Genomic DNA, 21406 nt, shown 5'->3' on the forward strand with positions numbered 1-21406 from the left:
GGGCAGGGTCAAAAATCTTGTCGAATCGCGGCGGCATCTCTGCGTTGATGCGGTTCCGCAATCTCACCTCCAATTTACCCTTTGTTATAATCCGATTGCTGGGCCCTAGGGCCCACAATCAGTTCAGCCCGATATCAACCCACCCCAAGATCATCGCCAAACGAGCCGATCTCTCAGTGAATGGCCACCTTTAGGCACCTTTAGTTCCCCTCTAGACCCCTGCAGGTATCCGAAACCACCCTGGAAGCTCACCTACATAGGCTGCTGGGGCAACCCAACCCTGATCTGTTGGCCAGGAAGAAAGGCAATTGGCAGAGTGAAATACCTGACCTTGAAGATGAAATAAATGCCTTAAAGCAAGTCCCAGATATTACAATGTCAGTTAGGGACAGGTTCATTCAAATTAAATTCATCAGTAGGACTTACCTAACACCTTACAGGCTGGCTGAATTGTAACCCCCAAGTACATTCTTCCATGTTTTTTGGGAATGCTGTTTTAAAGTACATTGAGAGACTGACCCTCCCCAACATTCAATGGCTGAAGGTACTCGAGGTGCTGGAAGACTTGGGGTCATCATCATACCAACGGTTATGTTATCTCCAGCTGTTGTTCTATGTGAAAAAATCCACATCAGCTCCAGCATTTATCCTCTGGAAAAAACTAATTAACGATGTGTTTATATAATGGCGGCTCATTTTTGGCCAGTGATTCCTCGTTAAGCCCTGATTTGTATGCCCTATACCTGCTATTTACTTTCTCCTTTAAATTATCATGCGCAAATGTCAGACCTGCCCGTCCCTCATATTCAGTCTGTGTGTAGCCAACCAAACTTGCTTGGGTATTTGCGTGCAGTAAGTACAGAGAAAGCACCGTGTAAGTCATGCCGTAGAGAAACATTCAACTATAATCAATGAAACAGAGCAAATAAAGCGTTGTATTTTGTGATTATCATCAGCATTTCTGCTCCTAAAAGGGAAAGTTTAGCTAAACCCTGTTTTTTGTACATTAATGTGATGTAGGCTGTGGGATCAATTGTATATTATATATATGTTCCGGTGATACCACAGCAGTTCCTCTCTTGTTGGATTCGCTTTCCAGGACCCAGTTGAATACACCCATGTCAGAAAGGGGTATAGTTTACCCTTTAATGTGAATTCATCCCAATGGTTCTTACCTGTTATCTGTCATTTGATTTTTTTGAAATAGAAATACCTATTCTAGTTTTCTGGTATCTCTCTGTACAGACTATGAGCAAACTTAGGGACTGTTCCTGCTGAATAGTGCTTAGTACAGAGGAATACCTATGCTGCCATATTTTTATGGTATCTCTCTGTACAGACTATGAGCAAACTTAGGGGGTTGTTCCTGCTGAATTGTGCTTAGTACAGGGAATACCTATGATGCCATAGTTTTATGGGATCTCTCTGTACGGGCTGATCCCTAGGGCCCAACGATCGGATCCTAACGAACAGGAATGGGCGGTCGGATCGCGGGACTGCATCAACGAACAGATGTGGCCGTGATCCAACGAGATTTTTAGTCCCATCCGATCGAGATCTTGCCGACTTTCGGCCAGATCTCGATCGGGGAAGCCCGTCGGGGGCCCCCTTACACGGGTCAATAAGCTGCTGACTCGGCCTGTCTGCAGCTTTTATCCGCCCATGTATGTCCACCTTAGGAGGCTGTTCCTGCTGAATTATGCTTAGTATAAAGGAATATCTATGCTGCCATAGTGTAATGGCATTTTTCTGTATAGGCAATGAGCAAATATATGGGTTGTTTCTGCTGTTTTGTGCTTATAATATATCCTTGGAAACCAGGTTTTGCCCCTGTCCACTTCTTATGAAGAGATTGTAACACTATGGGTTGACTGTTGGATGTTAAAGGAAGTTGTGGCTAAATAATGTGACTTTGAACTTGTGGCCCTCCATCATCCCAGCAACAGTGATTGGTAACAGACTAACCAGATCTCCTTCTTCAGATTCACAGTCAGAGGACGACGCTTCCCCCATGAAACGACCTCGGCTACTTGACAGCGGGGACAGGCCAGACAGCAGTAGTCGGTCCAAACAGAAGAGTCGCCGTCGCTGTTTCCGTTGCCAAATAAAACTGGAGTTGGTACAGCAAGAGCTGGGATCCTGTCGCTGTGGTAAGTCTGCTTAGTTGCCTTTTGTGCAGCTATCGTGGGGTGTGATTAGCAGTAGGGGTATGGGGGGAGTAGCCTGTACCCGGCATGTAGTTGCAAATAACCTATATTACATTAGAATAGAAATAAGAGGGCTGCAAAACAGCACAATAAATCCATAATTTGGGTTATAGGTCCTTATGTGATCCACTGCCTGTAGGTTAGATAGTGACTACCCCTCCAAAGAATCCCTGTCACTTATATGTAGCGAATAAAGTACCCCCTATTGTAAAATATAAGGATATTATAAGTTCTAATATACTCATATTTTGCCACAGGGGGTACTTTATTATAATACATAAGAGTCATGTGACAGAAATGACATCACTAAGCTCCGATTATAACAGATGACATCACTAAGCACCATTTATAAGGATATAATACACAAAAGCCATGACTATCTTGCAAATTATATCCTTATAAACGGTGAGTTCTGATGTCATCTGTTATAAACTGTGAGTTTTGATGTCATTTCTGTCACATGACTCGCTGAAACTTGTATATTATAATAAATAAAGTACCCCCTGAGTATATTAGAAGTTAGCTCGGAGTTCCATCCTTCGGCCTCGTCTTTTTATATGGTTATGAAACTCCTGGGTAACTTTTAATTTCCTTATAATTTACAAGAGGGGGTACTTTATTCACTATATCATTTACAGGATATTCATTGCTCTTGTGTATAATATGCCCCTACAGAACTCTCAAAATAAATATCATATGCAGACAGATGTGTAGTTAGGGGGCTTTACAGTTTCCCCCCCCCCATATTTTTGTGGTTTCGTTTATGTTCTCACTTATACTGTTGGCATTTTGAGTGACACATGCAGTTTGTACTAGGGATACACCGAATCCACTTTTTTGGATTTGGCCGAACCCCCGAATCCTTTGAGAAAGATTCGGCCGAATACCGAACTGAATCCAAACCCTGATTTGCATTTGCAAATATTCGGTATTTGCATATGCAAATTAGGGGTGGTAAGGGGAAAACATTTTTTACTTCCTTGTTTTGTGACAAAAAGTCATGTCATTTCCCTCCCCGCCTCTAATTTACATATGCAAATTAGGATTCGGTTCGACTGGGCAGAAGGATTCGGCTGAATCCCAATCCTGTTGAAAAAGGCCGAATCCTGGATTCGGTGCATCCCTGGTTTGTAATCCGGATACCCACACTGGCTCCCACTTTCCCTGGGCCCGTTCTTTCTATATCTCATATACATTCAGGAGTCGGCTTTTACTAAACTAAATTCAACAACAACGTTCCAAAGTAGTGAGTTGCCAAATTGACACAATTACCTTATGAACGAGACGGTGCTCTTTACCCACATACCTGCCGGTGTGATGGAAGTGAAGCTCTTTTGCACATGAATCTGATTATTTAACTTCTGAGCCTTTAGTGACTAGATCTGGTTGCTACGTTTCATCCGCCTGTGATATTGGTGGCCCAGGCCCTTTCTGCCGTACCCTGAATTAAACCTTACATGAACCTGGATTAGGGTTGCCACCCGGCAAGTAAAACACCCGCCGGGGCCGGTGTTACAAATTTACAGGAAATATTGTTGCCGGTAATTTGTAATACCCTTTAAAAAAAGCCCATGGCCCGCGCCCAATTTGCTCAGAACTTACCTTTTCTTCAGCCTTCTGGCCATCGCACAATGTTGCTCCACCCCTCTTCTCCTCACGGTACGTGGCCCTGTCCCCTTTTACATCACGGACTGCCCCTTTTGTTCCCACCCCTCCCCCAATTTTTCATAAAAAGATGCCAACCCTAACCTGGACCCAACAGTTCAGTTTAAAAGATGAACGGGAGCAGAATAAGTTGAAAGGAGGAGAATTGGAATGTTCTACAAGAGATTAGGAATATCCCAGTGGATTCCTGGCAACGGAAGAGAAGTAAAAAGATTCTTTATGTTGGTTTTTCCCAGTCGCAGCCACTGGAGCTCCCGCTCTGGAGTGACTTTTTCCTCTCGCTCCCTAACAGGTTATTAAGTTCTGACAGGAAATCTCATTCCATAAATAATGCTTAAGAGCCGTTGCTGTATAAATTGAACGTGTTGTGAATTGCGCTCGGCCCCTTTGTAGCATTCAGAGCCTGGAGCAGAGAGAACAGAGGTTGTCGTTTTTCATTACATTTTAATGAGGTGCCAATTAAAGCCGGAGCAGGGACTGAAGAGGGGAGAAGTCACCAAGCCTCTGTCTCCCCCACCCCCAATCTCAACAATTCTCTAGTTTTCGCACTCCCAACGTCCGCGAATTTCTGCCCCGCAGCTGCTACGGGGACCACTGCCTGGCCCTTGGTGGGTGGAAAAAATAAAATTCATTAAATTAGAGTTTCATCTGTAGCGCATACAGACAAATTCCGCTCCGCTTTGATCTTCAAAAGAGCAATTTGTTAGATGAGTTCTGAGCGTCCTTATCCAGCCAACTGGGAGAGGTGAGAGGAATAGCTAATTGTTTCGGATACTAAAAGCTCAGTAAATGGATTCAGGTTCCGAGGGTGCAGGGAGAGGTTAACTCTTTTATTCCCACCATACTGTTGACTCTGCTACTCGGATCTAGTTTTCTACCCAAAGCTTCTTGCAAACCCCTTATGCAGAAAGCTCCGAACTACAGCGTTCTGGATTAGAGATCCCCTACCTGTAATTCAAAAGAAGAGGAAATGTAACTTGTCCGGAATATCAGTGTAGACATCACACCATGTGTACCCTTAGCCTTGCACACTTGTGCCAAAATCACCCCATGTGTGACAGGAGGCAAGAAAAGTGATGTCAAGAGTTTATCCTCCTCTTAGGGTCTGGCCACACGAGCAGATTCGGGGAGATTAGTCGCCCACATCGACAAATCTCCTCTTCTTCGGGGCGACAATCTCCCTGAACTGCCTTCCCCCTGCCCTTCGCCGGCTGAAATGAAAATCGCCTTGGGGTAAGGCACACGCGGCGCTTCGTTTTCCAAAGTTTCCCGAAGTTTCCTCGTGAGGCATTTCGGGGAGATTGCCGCCCCGAAGAAGAGGAGATTTGTCGCTGGGGCGACTTATCTCCTGAATCTGCTTGTGTGGCCAGACCCTTAGGAGGCAGAGGGTAGAGTCCTGCGCGGGTCCATTTTTTGGAACCCGTACCTGCAACCCACATTCTTACCCGCTTGAACCCGCTACCTGACCTGACCCGCATGTACCTTATCCGCAACCCGGACCCACTGACCATCAAGAATCAGGGAGTGCTGTCATTGTAAACCGGAAGTGACATCATCGGAAGTAGGCATGATCAGAAAAAAAGGAGTAAACCGGGAATTTCTGTCATTGTAAACCGGAAGTGACATCTAGGGATGCACCGAATCAACTATTTTGGATTCCGCCGAACCCACGAATCCTTCGTGAAAGATTCGGCCGAATACCGTACTGAATCCTAATTTGCATATGCAAATTATGAGTGGGAAGGGGAAAACATTTTTTACTTCCTTGTTTTGCGACAGTCACGTGATTTCCCTCCCCGCCCCTAATATGCATATGCAAATTAGGATTCGGTTCGGCCAGGCAGAAGGATTCAGACGAATCTGAATCCTGCTGAAAAAGGCCGAATCTCGAACTGAATCCTGGATTCGGTGCATCCCTAGTGACATCATCGGAAGTATACGTGATCAGAAAAAAAGGAGTAAACCAGGAAGTGCTGCCGTAAACCGGAAGTGGTATCATCGGAAGTAGACGTGATTTAAAAAAAAGGAGTAAAAATCGTTATTGAGAATATCCGCGGCCCAAACCGCCGACCCGCGTCTGTACCCGCACCCGGAACTTCTACCCGCAACCCGAAGGGTACCACATTTTTTCGCGGGTACCCGACCCACTGCAGGACTCTTATCAGAGGAAGTATAGGGTGGGCACAGGAGTTGATCCATCATGTGTGAATATGAACAATGAGGTAAACCAAGCAACGTTTAGTTTATAATCTCGATTGTATCTCCTTGAAACAAGGATAAAAAGTGTGACATCTTCCCTTCATACACCCCCGGGTTTCACTTATTAATCATATTCTATTGTATTGCCTCACATCCGTACAACAGCATTTCTCCCTCTCGATCAGCAGAGCTGTGTTTGTTCCTGTGCCAAGGTGACTCCTGACGGAGGGCACTGCCCACTTTCCTACACTTTAGAAATAAGCTAAATTGAAAGTGTGGCAGAAATTGATACCAGCAGAGTTAAAAGGCAGGTTGTTTGCTCTCCCAGTACAGCACAGATCAGCCTGCTCCTGTAATCTCCTTCACCACCACGATCCTACGTGACTGAACTAGGAAAAGCGCGTTCGGCGCTCCTCCTGCCGTCATCTTCTGTTCTACCTGCTATGATTAGTTTGCCCTTTAAACTTATGAATCCACAGGCTGTCGGGGAAAAGGGGGAACATTTAGAATGAGATGCCATTGTACTGCATCCTGGTGGGATAATTATGGATTCAGCCAAAACATCATTCCCATAGGCTGGCACACAAATCATTTTCGTTACCCTATCAGAAAGCAGGTGCTTTGCTCTCGGAAACATTCTGTATGGGGCCCTAGGTAACCAGAGTAGTAGAACAGAGACAATAAATGGTCTGGGCACACAGTCGGCTATTATTATTAGATATATTTCAGTATAGAATGAATATATATATATATATATATATATATATATATATATATATATAAAATGTCTGTAACAAAGCATTAACATGGGTGCCAGATGGATTCCGGCGGGGCTGAACATTACATTCATGCTAACACAATCAGTTTCTTCCGTGGCTGATGTTGGTATGCAGAACATTGTGCCAGGTTGCCGCCTGTAGTCCTGCACAAGCCGATGCAAAGACATCATTTATTCTCCTGCATTTCATTACCAGGTGTGGGAAACTCATTTTGATTCCTGCACAAAAACAAGTCGGAGAATGGACAATTGAAACCTTGGGAATGTGCGAAGCTTTATAATCTCTTCCGACCCACAATCTGTTTTATTTATCCGCGGTGCTGTCAGCGGCTACAGACCGAGTTGTGTGAACAAATCCATACAAAACAGCAGTGATTTATACGGCTCTCGTGAGCTCCTCCAGTTGTGGAATTTATTTTCTTTCCCTGTGCTGAAACCGTGAGAGCAGTGAGGCTTCATTCAAATTCGATTGAGTATCCGTAATTTCAATTAGATTAAGCAACACCAGTGTTTTCGGTTGGACACAGTTCTTCCATGCAGGTCCGGACTGAGAATTAAAATAGGCCCTGGCATTTCAGGTACACAGAGGCCCAATCAGCCCACAGAGCGGCCCAAACAGCCCCCACCAGCCCACTAAATACTGACTTTCTATGGACCTTATAGCAGCCCCTCTGGCATTTGCCAGAACCCACAGATTGCCAGTCCGGGCCTGCTTCCATGTTGCTTTAGTACAGAATGATGGGACTAAAGCTCTCATCCTATGTGTTAATCTAGAATTCCTGCCGTAAAGCAAGGTAGGGCTGTTGTGTTTTGGCCTGAGAGGAAGCAGACACCCCCAAGGGATATACTTCTCCATACAATTGCAATAAATAACTATTTTATTTACATGGATTGTAAAGGTAGAGTTTTCCTGATCTCCATAGAGAAGAATGAACTAATTTTTCTGAAGTGGGTTTGAAGCAGTAATTAGCAATGACTAGTACATATGTATTTGGGAGATATGAGGTTGTTCTGAGTTTGGATTGGTTATTGTCTCCTTGCCTAAATCAACTTTTTAAGCATCATGCACAGCTACTGATGAGCAGCATGCTATACAATAGATAGTAAAGAACTCGCCTAGGGATCTCTACCAGAAATTGTTTTGTAGTGCCTGATCTTCTATTCACCACAATAGATCACATATTCAACCCAACTGTATAAAAGGTCATAGCAAACTTCTCTACCCAATTCTCATTATGGAGTTGTGACCAAGCATCTAACCAATTATGTTAGAGATTATGTACTAATGGTGGCCATACACTGTAAGATTCGCTTGTTTGGCTAGGTCGCCAAACAAGCAAATCCTCCCTATGACGGGCCTTGGTTGAACGATATAGTGGTGATGTGATCGTTTGGCTTTAGCAGTACAATGAAGAGGATATAAAAAGTCAGAGTGAGGATGGCATCAATGAACCAATGCAACAGAAAAATGAAGCCTCCCCAATCAAGATCTGGCTGATTTTTGGCCAGATATCAACCGAGGAAGCCTGTCGGGGGACCCCATATGCAAATAAGTTGTCGAATCGGTCTAAAGGACCCGAATTAACATCTTAAATATGCCTGTGTATGGCCACCTTAAGCATCTCTACTCAACTCTGTTTAGAGATTGTGTGCTAGTGGCCAAGTGTCTGTACTCTACAAGAGATCATGAATTAGTGACAACAGCAAACTTCTTTACCTTATAGCAGTGATCCCCAACCAGTGGCTTGTGAGCAACTTATTTCTCACAAACCCCTTTGATGTTGCTCCCAGTGTCATCAAAGCAAGTGCTTATTTTCGAATTCCAGGCTTGAAGGCAAGTTTTGGTTGCATAAAACAATGTGTACTGCCAAGCAGAGCCCCCTGTAGGCCGCCAGTCCACACATGTGCTACCAATAGCCAATCACAGCCCTTATTTTACACCACTCATGAACATTTTCTACACTTGCATTCCTCCCTAACTCTTTTTACATACGAATGTGACTCACAGGTAAACAAATAAAGGTTGGGGACCTCCACCTTATAGCATAAAATAGAAACAATAGTAACTTCTCTACTTAGCTCTAACAAAGATCATGTACAAGTGTCCATGTGCCTCTACCCAACTCTACTTGGGATTGTGTACTAATGACCAAGTGTCTCTACTCAACTCTTTTCAAAGATTTTGTTCTAGTGATCAAGCTTCTATATCCAACTCTACAAAACATCATGTACTAGTGCCAACAGCAAGCTTCTATACCATATATCATAAAGTAGAAACGGTAGTAACTTCTATATTTAACTCTATAAATGACCATGTTCCTCTGTCCAACTCTACGATCATGGATTAGTTATAATGGGAAGCTTCTCCACCTAATCCTATCAGAACCCAAGTACTACTGACAATAGCAAACTTCTGTCTCTACTTTTTTTTTTTTTAAGATTTTATTTTTGAGTTTTTATAATAAACACAGAACAACAATAACAGTTTATACAAACTTAGAAAGGAGGTGGGGTTGAGTGGCTTACTCATCCATATGTTTGAGTACCTGTATACCACATTATCTTTCAGCTGCTACCCAGGTGCCCCACACTGTATCAAACTTTTTAGGGCAGCCTCTGGCTATATATTAGTTAGTTAGTTACTGTTTAGAAAGAGAATCATTGATTAGCTTTTTCAAAAAATTGAGCGAGGGGGCTGTGATTTCCAATGGTATAGTATTGATTTTTTTAGCATAATACAAAAATTGGAGATTGCATAATCTCATGTACGAGTCCATGGTCAGTTCAGGTACTTGTTTTAGAGCGTCTTTCCACATATCATCCTCTATTTTGGGGATGTCCTTCCGTCTCTACTTTAATTATAGATAATAGAGGTAATAACAATTTCTCTGCACAACTCTACCAGAGATCACGGTTTAGTGACATTAACCAACTTCTCTAACTATACCAGAGCTTTCTTCAGTGACAGAAGAAGAGATTAGGTGCCACGGACAGAAATTAAATATCAGCATCGACAATAAATACCGTCAATATGTGTAATAATTGGTAGTTTGGCAAATATATATAGTATATAGTAGTCATGGGCAAATTTCTCACTTTTCGCTTAGACAAATAATTTCTGAATTTCCTGCGAAACAGTGAAAAATTAGCTTAACTCGAATTTTGATGCCGATGTTAAAGTCAATGAGTGTCCGAATAGTGTTGACATGCGACGGTTTTAGCGCAGTCGACTTTTTCAACCGCCGGCTAATTGTCTCTGGAGTTTCGTGAATTTATTTGCCGCCAGCGAAACTCTGAAATTTCCCGCAAATTTGCGCCTGCCGAATTTATTCGCCCATCACTAATTACAAGTGAGTAAAGCTTAATACTATTTTTGTTGCATGAATTGCACTTCACCAATGCTCTTATAGAAATACTTCCAGTTAATACACTGTACTGAGGCGGAGGCAATATCTATTCATTCTTTGAGCAAACCCTAAGGGCCTAATGTAATAAAACATGCCAGAGTTTTGGGATCTTGGGAAGTTTCTCAGGAGTTTGTTTACCTGCCAAGTTAATATTAATACCAATTTTTTCCTAAAGACACAGAGTGTAAGAGATACAATGAATGTCTGTACTTCTGTGATATCGAGGAAGGTGACCGGAGCCTAGACATGTGCGCACTGCCTCTGCATATAATCAACAGTGAATCCCAACTGAGTCTAGAATATTAGCAAATGCAAATATCAAGCTCTTTACTTGTGTGATGAGTGAGCATTCCGTGTGCTCCGACACCCACAAATCAATGGCAGGACATAACCTCTCCAACACTTGTCTTTGTAGCAGCCGGTGAAAGATTATTAATAAGAAAGACCCCGCACCAGCCAGTTCCATTGTGCTCCACTCATTCCAGTCAATGATGGGATTTTGAGTGATTTCATTGGTCAGATTGCACTGATATTTTATTTGATTATATCAACGTATGTTTAACCCCCTTCTTCTACACTCTCATTGTCATTCAATATCACTTTGTTTTTCATTTTACACCACCTTCTGCTTCACTATGAAAGTTCTCATTCATCCAGGTCCTGGTATATCTATAGAAATAAGTCAAATCAACTGGACTTGCTGTGGTTTTTTTTTTTTTGAAGATTGGTTTTTCAGTTTCTACATATACATATATATCTTTAACACCTCTTTTGAACCAGACGCTCTCGGTCGGTCTAGAATCTGGACTTGGCAGTCTTCAAACGTGTGTCCTTTTTCTTTTAGATGTAGGTACACCGCTGAGTTCTGACCAGTTGGATGACCGGTGAAACGTCTTCAAGAAAAACACAGCAAGTCCAGTTGATTTGACTTATTTCTTCTTGTGGGACTTTGGAACACTAGTGACCAGCTTCACAGGGGCGCAGAAAGCGACTATAAAGTGTTGATCCTCCTCTCTTTTCTGTGCAGGTTACGTCTTTTGTATGTTGCATCGACTTCCAGAACAGCACGACTGCACGTTTGACCACATGGGGCGCGGACGCGAGGAGGCCATTATGAAAATGGTGAAACTAGACCGGAAAGTGGGCAGGTCTTGCCAACGCATTGGCGAGGGCTGCTCCTGAGTGCCACACTCTCCAACCAAATGCTGTTTCTCTTAGTTCACAACAGTTAGCCTTATTTAGGATAAAGTCAACTAGGCTCTCACCAATGGGCAAGTGACAGACCACAAGCCAATCAGGTTATCTTTCTTCTGTTTTTGAACATGCAGGTACTTCAATAAATTAAGTTGTTGTAAGATGACTGTTGGCTGTGCTGGTTACCCACTGGCAAGCAAGAAAGCATCAGTAGTTTGGGGTTATTTTATTTTATCTGTATTTCCATTCCACTGAAAAAAAATAAATGGCTGTTATCCGAGCTAGATAGATTTTCACCTTTACTTTTTGTGTGGTGTTCCAATGAACCTGGAGAGTGAATGGCCTCTTATGCACTGTTCCCCCCACACCCATTCCTTGTAGTTCTTCACTGCTGACCAGATTGGCTCAGCTCCACTGGAGATTTGATTGGACCGTTGCCGATTCCTACCTTGGTAACTTAGTAAAAGTATATTGAATTGAACCACGGATTGTAGCAGTGTTTTTACTGCTCAACCACTGCTGTGTAGATATAGTGAGAGAATTTTAGGTAGAACGTAAGGCTTCTTATTACCCCACACACTTTAAATACAATCAATTTTTAAGCACATCGAGCCACCTTCTTCTTACCAGCCTTAACCTGATTGGCTTTTGTTTGCGAATTTGCCAGGTGACGGTCTCTGGTCAAATAAGGCTAATTGGCAGTAGCCGTGGTTGGACTCTGCAAGCCAACTCTGTAGCTCTACATTTATTGGGGGATAATAAAGGACATTTTTTTGTTTTTGTAGCAAACTGAACTCAGTAACAGTATTGAGGAACAACCAGGAAAACTCCGCCCCTTCGTCAGTTCGTTATTCTAATCCTCACCTCCAAAGTGTTAGCAAGTTTGTTTAAAAAAAAAAAAAGCTAATTAAAAGGGCTAACGAGCCTTATCTCTATGCAGCCAGAGGTGGGGACGATTTGAACGGGGCTCAGAAACATTTCTTCATCAGCCCATGAGTAGCATAAAGGGATGGAAACAGAGGCAAGTCCTTTTTATATTATTATGCAGAATTTCCAAGGACGAGGAGGAGAGCATAGGCGTACGCTTTAGCATTAATTACAGGGGATGTTTATATATTTATACCACAAGGTCTTCAAACTCTACAAACACTACAGTGTATTCCTGTTGCCTTTCCATTTTAGTCTGTTAGTGTTTTCTTCCCAAGGTGCTTTCTTTCATGAAGTCTTCTCCACAGGAGCTTTCTCCAATGTAGTCCTATCTCTAGGTTAATCTTCACCTCACGTTTTTCTTAACTTCCAGCACTTTGAACAAGCAGAAATGTAGTGTCCACCTTACTCAAATGCTTCACAATAGTAATAAATAAACTTACCTCTTTATCAAAAGGGACGCAGTGGAATTGCCAGTCTATAGGCAAATAGTTTGGCGTTCTGCTTTCAGCGGCAACACGTATTCCTCATACACATTCTGTGCCTAGTCATCGATAGACACCACCATATGTAGAAACCGAAACGTTTAGAAAACAATACAAGAGTCTCCAATATAACATAAGTAGAGTTTGATGATCAGAGAAAGTCCAGTGTATGCCATTATTAGGAGTAACCAACCTGTGACCACCTACTCATATCCGTAAACAATGTAAATCTTCAGTTCTAGGTTTGTCATGCACCATCTCCAGACTCTTGTTTCTTTCAGGAATCGATCTTCCCTCAACAGGCAAAGAAGATCAGTGCATCTTCTCTGATTGTCCATCTTGCAAAGGCCACAGAGACCACTATTTATCATACAATCCACCCAATGTATTCCATAGCCATTGCTGTTCACTTCTTGACTTTGTTGCAACTAACCCTAAAGACTTGTTTTTTTGGTTTTTTCACTGATTATGAAGACAAAGACCTTGTACCGATGGCCCAATATGTTGGGGCGCACGTTGAACTTTGGAGTAAAGAGAACGATGATCGTTCCGGGGGTTTGTTTTTTTGTGTGTGAATTATGGACAGCTTACAATACATTGATGAGAATTCACTGGGTTGTTCCTTTGCAGTACCTGTTCTGTGAAGTTTGTTAAAAGTTAAGGCAAAGTTTTAAGTTCTTGTATCTTTAAGAAAGGAAAATCTTATTTAACCATTTTGTGTTCTAGATTTACTTAACACACGTAGCCTAGCGCTGTTTTAGTTTAACAATGTAAAAAAAATATTACAAAAAAAATCCTGTACGTTTTTTTTTTCCCTTTCTCCTTCCTGCTGACCAGAAACATTAAACCAATCAGATTAAAAATGACTGATTTCTTGATGTTACATTTCACTAAGCTTCTGGCTTTCTCAAGGTCTAAATACCTTGTTATTAAAGGAGAAACAAACCCCTTATTAAAAAAAAACCCTACCCCACATAGACCCCCCTCCCCAGCCTCGCTGCTCCCCCTGGCAAATGCCACTAACCTTTTACTTACCCCTCAGTGCAGATTCAGGGATCGGAGTTCACGGCAGCCATCTTCCGGGTACTTTGTGTCTTCTTCCGGCGCTTCTTCAATTTCATCGCATGCGCAGTTGTCGCGAACAGGGAAATTGCTCCAACTGCACATGTACCGCCATGCCGGTCTCGTTGTCAGATTACCAGAGACCTGGAAGATGGCTGCCTTGAACTCTGATGGACAAAATCTGCACCGAGGGGTAAGTAAAAAGTTAGGGACATTTGCCTGGGGTAGCAGCTAGGCTGGGGGGAAGGGGGTCTATTGGGGGGTAGGGTTTTTTTAATAAGGGGTTTGTTTCTCCTTTAAAAGGCAAAGTGAAAAAGAGTATTGTTGGATTTAAACTTTGGGTATTATATATTACAACATGCATTTTTATTTTGTCTTTGCTACAAGACCGCCCTTAGAAGGATGTTGGCCTTATTCAAGGCCACTTTTAGGTATCTGAAGGCCCAGGGCAAAATTCTATTGGTGGGCCCACACTGGCCCGAGCACATGGTTCTGTATAGTAAGGCAGGCAGTGAACTGAAGTAGACATGGTCCCCAGGCAGGACTGGACTGAGAATCAAAATAGGCCCTGGCATTCTAGGTACACAGAGGCCCAAACAGCTCCTCACCAGCCCAATAAATAGTAATTGTCTGTGGCAATTTACAGCAGCCCACAGATTGCCAGACCGAGCCTGTCCCCAGGCAAGAATCCAGATACTCGGTACTGTGCCTTTAACTTCAGTCTGCAGAATATGTGAGCTTGATTAGCCAGACTAGGATACAGCAATTTGCTCTATAGCCTCACTTTAGAAATCCTGGGCGTTTAGTGTTGATTGGGGATCCACTATTTTGGATTTGGCCGAACCCCTGAATCCTTCACAAAAGATTTGACGAATCCTAATTTGTATATGCAAATTGGGGTGGGAAGGGGAAAACCTTTTTTACTTCCTTGTTTTGTGACAAAAAGTCATGTGATTTCCCTCCCTGCCCCTAATTTGCATATGCAAATTAGTTTTGGCCGGGCAGAAGGATCCGGTGCATCCCTAGTGTTAATATACTGTAAGTGGTAACCTCTAATGCAAAGTTGGACGGGAAGGTGATGACATCACGGGGCGGGACTGTAATGTCACAAGGTAGAGCATGTGATGTCTGGCCATGGCGCGTGACATCAGAGGACTGGTCAAATCACCACATCAATGTAGGGGAATCCTGTCCGGTTTTCCTTATTTGTACACCCCTTCCAAAAACCGGACTGTCTGGGTCCAAAACAGATAAGTGACAATCTCAGCTGAACCTCTGGTACCTCTTTCCCCAATTTGTCTCCACTTTCTACTCTATTGCTCAGTACCACCTGCACATTACCTTTTGTTTCTCCATACACACTGGATTTCATTACCCAGGTTTACCCACTGCAAAATGCATTCTGTTTGGATCTTTGTTTTTTGGAGCATTAAAGGAGAAATAACCTCTGCCTAGTTCAATGAAACACTTTGTGGGAAGCAGCACTTTATAAAACTGTCAGTCTGCTCCTTTCTTACCAGCCACGTAGATTCCTTATTTGTTACTGTTTGTCTAGTTCCCTGCTTTGGCCCCTAGCAGAAATCTTTGCTTTATCACAGATCGTACTCCTCTTCCATTGACTGGAACAACCCTATGACCAGTGTGTCACAAACTTTGGGGTCGGCCCTACAATGGTGCTCAAAACATTGAAAGGGGCCCTCTGAAGGCAAATTACCAGTTTCAAAAGGAATATTTATTTACTGACTTTAATATGCCTGGAACGAGTCTGTTTTCATTCAACTGGTTTATTTTGAGCAGCAGAATGGGACCCAATTATCTGAGAAGCTCTGCCATAGAAACAAAATTGCTGGAAAAGGCTCAATAGCCCCAGATATCCCACTCTCACTGGGACAGAATGTTCTGTTATACAGATAGCTAGAATCTCAGCCATAAAGCAGGGCAGGACTGCTGCTTACAATGGGGATCAGATAGAATCTGTGCAGCCACTGGGACAGAATGCTCTGTTATACAGATAGCTAGAATTTCAGCCATAAAGCAGGGCAGGACTGCTGCTTACAATGGGGATCAGAGTCTGACAGAATGCTCTGGATCGCTAGAATATGTTTATCCTCTATTGACGTTCATATAATGAGCTAAGGAGTTAAGACAGTGCCACTAAGTGGAAGAATGACCTTTTCTGATGATAACATGAAAATAATTTCAGAGTTGAGCACAGAAGGAGAAGCAGATGAATAAGGGCATGTCAAACCATTCATGTTCTTTAGAACCGGCAGTTTTAATGATTCCTGTGCCTGACAGGCAGACTGCTAAATGTTGCTAATAACAAAGGCTGTGTGCCAGGAAGAAGAGCAGATATTGGTTATAATAAGAAATCCAGAATTTTAAATCCTATGGGAATGGGTTGAGAAATGAAACTGCCGTTGTTTCTCCTGTGCATAAACTGTATCTTATCTCAACGTGATCTAAGACTTTGTTATGAAATCAGTTGTGTCAATTAACAAGCAAACCTTCCCCTTTAACCGCCAATATATGGAAGTATTGGTTTAGTTTGTCTTTACACTTTGTCAGATGAGTACACTGCTCCCCTCTAATTAATGGACAGGCTTCATTACTTCTGCTTACAGGCCCCTAATTACTGGAAATCCATCATACTCCATCGTTTTATATTTTCATGCAATGCCAGCCTTCAGCCTTTCCAGATGTTCCTAATAATTACTGCCAATGTACCATCACCTGTAGGTTTCATTCTCTGCCTGTTTCTACTGATGCTCTCAAACTGTCACATTGGATGGTACTGCCAGTACTTGGTGGGTATAAAGCAAACTTGGCATTACTGTCCTTTAGTTTTACGTAGGAATCCTGTTGTAGGGCAACATCAAAGAATACTTACACTGCCTTAGTTGTATAGTATCTTTCACTTAATTAAAGGGGACTGTTCCTGCTGAATTGTGCTTAGTACAGAGGAATACCTATGCTGCCATAGTTTTATGGTATCTCTCTGTACAGACTATGAGCAAACTTAGGGGACTGTTCCTGCTGAATTTTGCTTAGTACATGGAATACTTATGCTGTAATTCTTTTATGGCAGGGTCCTCAACCTATTTCACCCGTGAGCCACATTCAAATGTAAAAAGAGTTGGGAAGCAACAGAAACATGAAAAAGTCCCTTGCGGTGCCAAATAAGGGCTGTGATTGGCCATTTAGTAGCCCTTGTGTGGACTGGAAACCTACAGGAGACTACTTGGCACTATACTTAGTTTTTATACAATTAAAACTTTCTTCCCCTAACAGACTTCAGCAGTCAAGCATCAGAGGGATGAGCTCCAGGACCTATGGGAGGTAATAACTGTTATTTTATTGGTACGTTTTGCCCCAGTCGGATGTCAGTTGCATTGCACAGGCTAAATAGATAGATTTGTCCTTATAGATCATTTCGTGCTCTGCTGTGCACCAACCCCAGGCAACTTATTAGGGACAAAAGGCTGTAGTGCAAATTACACTGCTTTGCCCTCTGTAGCTACAGATCTGCACCATTATTCTAAACCTTAAAGGAGAAATAAAGCCTAACTAAAGAAGTAGCTAGAAATGTTGTACATTATATTTTGGGTTTCTGTACCAGCCCAAGGCAATCACAGCCATTTAGCAGTAAAGATCTGTGTCTCCAAAGATGCCCCAGTAGCTCCCCATCTTCTTTTCTGCTGATTTACTGCACATGCTCTGTGCTGCTGTCACTTACTGAGCTTAGAGACCCACTCACAATATACAGTACACATAGAACAGAAATGTCACAGTATAAAGCTGATTAGTTAATAATTCAGATTATTGGTACATGGCAGCTTGGAAACCAGCACGATTAATTTCAGAATCTAATAATCAGCCTTCTAGCATCAGCTTTTATGACAGGTAAATGTCGTTTTCTTTTTGAACATTTGTGACGACCCCTAAGCTTAGCTTCTGAACATCAGCTCAAAGCCCACTGAGCATGTGAGTGTCACAGACATTCCTAACAAAATCCAAGATGGGAAACTCCTGTGACAATTTTGAAGGCCTGGATCATTACTACTAAAGACATGCCAAACCTTAGGCTGGTTCAATAAATTCAGGATATAAACTATGGGGGCATTTCTCGCCATATTCTTTTTAGTATTTAGTTCTCCTTTAACAAGCCCCTAAAATTCAGTTTTGTCCCTAATACATGACGCATGCCAGAAGCTAAATAAATATGGCCGCAAACACTCATTGGGCCATCTTTTTTTCAAATGGTGAAAATAGAGTTCACCATGGTTATTAAAGGTTGAAAATAAAGTTCACCACGGTTCATTCTTCCCCCATTCTCTATTCATTCTATATGATTTTATTGAATCATGGAGTCCACCCTTTGATAAATAAGTCCATGAAGGAGGCAAAGTTTATGGGTAATATATTCTGTGCAGGGGCCAATGTTGGTTTGGTAATATGAAAATTCAGACAAGATGAGATATGGAAATTGTAGACCTGGCACCCAATGATACCACCTAGATTTAGGTTTATAATTGGATTAGTGATGTTTATTTTGGTTTATACAAATGGACAATTGTGCTGATGACCCGTTTACTCTGCCCTTGTAGTAGCCTGTTCATAACTATAGGTATGGGACCTGTTATCCAGAATGCTTGGGACCTGGGGTTTTCTGGATAATGGATCTTTCTATAATATGGATCTACCTTAAAAAATTTTACTATAAAATCATGAACATTTTAAATAACCCCAATAGGCTGGTTTTGCTTCCAATAAGGATTAATTATATCTTAGTTTGGATCAAGTACAAGCTACTGTTTTATTATTACAGAGAAAAAGATGTTCAAGCATTTGGATTATTTGGCTAAAATTTAGTCTATGGAAGATGGCCTTCCCGTAATTCGGAGCTTTCCAGATAATGGAACCCATACTTGTAATTGCTATTGGCTAGCATCTCTGTTTCTTAATCAGCCCCATGAAACACATTGTTGTAGCTTAGGAAATACCAACAGGTCATCTACGTACCCAAACAATTGCAGCGTTGAGGGTCTGGGTGTATATTTGTTGTTTCTAGCGAGACAAAGACAGCCATTAGGTGATGGGAAGGAAAGTCACCGATTGGACCAAGCTAATTCACATCGCTTACAACTGGATGTACTCCAGCTAGAGAGATACCAAGTTGCTGCTACGCTGTCAGTTTAAGGCAGGCATGTCCAAAGTGCGGCCCGGGGGATAATTGCGGCCCTTTTTCAAATTTACACCAGCCCTCAGCCTCCATCATGAAATTAATAATAATGAGGCCCCCCCAGCACAGTGCGATCAGGAATCGTATAGCAGTAGCAGTAATATTTGGGTACATTAGTGAAATGATCTGCCACTTGGTCTATACTGCTGCCTGTGTGCTGAAGTGTTAGTAATGGACACGTACTGGCACGTAGTGACGCTCCACTTCACATACTTCTTTAGGGCTGAAGGTGTCAGCAGACGTAGTGACGTGCCAGTACAGTAAACTAAAGAAGTTTGGCGTCACTACGTGCCAGTACGTGTCTATTACTAACACTTCAGCACACAGGCAGCAGTATAGACCAAGTGGCAGATCATTTCACTAATGTGCCCAAATATTACTGCCACGATTACTCGAAATCTGGCCCTCGTTGCAAAAAGTTTGGGCACCCCTGGTTTAAGGGTTTCTGTCCTAGTGATAGTGCAGAGTCGTGGCCAATTCCACAGGTAATAACCTGAAATCAGGTATCGGGATTTACATAAAAATATATTGCCCTTGGCTTGTGTTCCTTGGTTTGATTAGAAGCCTATTGATCAGTCTTTGTTACAATGTATCCATTTGGGAACGGAGATTAGTTGTTAATAACATAAACAGGTTCAAGTCGTAGGCCCAAATAAATGAGTTTAGAGCAGTAAAATGGAAAAGCTCAGCCCACCTGTGTCTCGGCATGGATACACCTCTATATACTGATATTTAATCTGTTTGGTTATTGAAAAGCTATAAATCTGGATACAGCGTGGGGATAAAAGAGGTGGATTCATTATGGAGTTGAGAGGTTCTGCTAATGGGGCCATAAAACACATAATACTGGCACAGCCATGTCATGGGCTCAGGACAAAGACCCGGCTACATTTAGAAGGATTCCTTTGTGGTGTTATTATTATTATTGTATGGAGTGATAAATTGACTAAATACCAAACTGGGGGGTTCAAAAATGCAGATACCTCTGTGATGTAATTAATTCTGATGGCAACCTCACCCCACTCACTCAGCCCAACTATCACCCCAAAGATATATAGAAACATTAGGGTAACAGTCACCCTGCTATAGTTCCAGGGGTACCCAGGGCACAAATAAGCACTCACCCCAAATCTCCCCCTAACTGGCCTTCAGGCTGGGCCCCTTAGCTCATAACAATGTTACAGATATATAGAAACATTGGGGTAACAGCCACCCTGCTATAGTTCCAGGGGTACCCAGGGCACAAATAAGCACTCACCCCAAATCTCCCCCTAACTGGCCTTCAGGCTGGGCCCCTTAGCTCATAACAATGTTACAGATATATAGAAACATTGGGGTAACAGCCACCCTGCTATAGTTCCAGGGGTACCCAGGGTACAAATAAGCACTCACCCCAAATCTCACCCTAACTGACCTTCAGACTGGATTCCCTTAGCTCATAACAAGGTTACAGATATATAGAAACATTGGGGTAACAGTCACCCTGCTATAGTTCCAGGGGTACCCAGGGCACAAATAAGCACTCACCCCAAATCTCCCCCTAACTGGCCTTCAGGCTGGGCCCCTTAGCTCATAACAAGGTTACAGATATATAGAAACATTGGGGTAACAGCCACCCTGCTATAGTTCCAGGGGTACCCAGGGTACAAATAAGCACTCACCCCAAATCTCACCCTAACTGACCTTCAGGCTGGATTCCCTTAGCTCATAACAAGGTTACAGATATATAGAAACATTGGGGGTATATTAACATATAAACGGCTCGTAGTGATGTCATTTGTCACATGACTTCGGCCTCGTGTTTTTATATGTCATGAAACTCCTCAGTGACTTATAATATCCTTATATTTTACAATAGGGGGTATTTATTCACTATATAATCTCTGGTCTAATTTCTCATGTCTGTACGTTTGTGGTCATTTCCTACAGTGAAGCAGGGGTTACAGTTTTGCTGATTGAGATCCCTATTTAAAATACTGCTGCCTCCGCCAATGCATTGTAATATTGTCATCCATTGACCCATTGAACCACCCCAATATAATGAGGATAATGCCCAACTCCAGACATGTTTGAGACCATTTAGTGCAAGAGGAAATTAGACTTAAAAAACTGGTTTATGACATAAGGGTTTCATCTCTTCCCCGTACAGAAGAATTAACGGAGGGCCCCAGGTAACGACTCTTTTGCCCATTATTTAAGCGCCTGTAGATGAGTATTGTGTCTCTGCTCTCAGTTATTGG

General features: G+C 42.5%; 1 protein-coding gene across 2 annotated transcripts in view; it reads left to right on the plus strand.

Annotated features, from left to right (window-relative positions):
* The window catches only part of zfand3.L (zinc finger AN1-type containing 3 L homeolog), a 100751-nt gene extending 89021 nt beyond the window's left edge, over positions 1-11730 (plus strand). For both annotated transcript variants that reach the window (XM_018262709.2, XM_018262707.2), the window contains 2 exons: positions 1983-2150; positions 11284-11730. In XM_018262709.2, coding sequence (XP_018118198.1) covers positions 1983-2150; positions 11284-11438 — 323 coding nt within the window. In that variant the 3' untranslated portion in view covers positions 11439-11730. The remainder of the gene's footprint in view (positions 1-1982; positions 2151-11283) is intronic.
* The last annotated feature ends 9676 nt before the right edge of the window (positions 11731-21406 follow it).

Source organism: Xenopus laevis, chromosome 5L (genome assembly GCF_017654675.1).
Source record: "Xenopus laevis strain J_2021 chromosome 5L, Xenopus_laevis_v10.1, whole genome shotgun sequence".
Lineage (NCBI taxonomy): Eukaryota > Metazoa > Chordata > Amphibia > Anura > Pipidae > Xenopus > Xenopus laevis.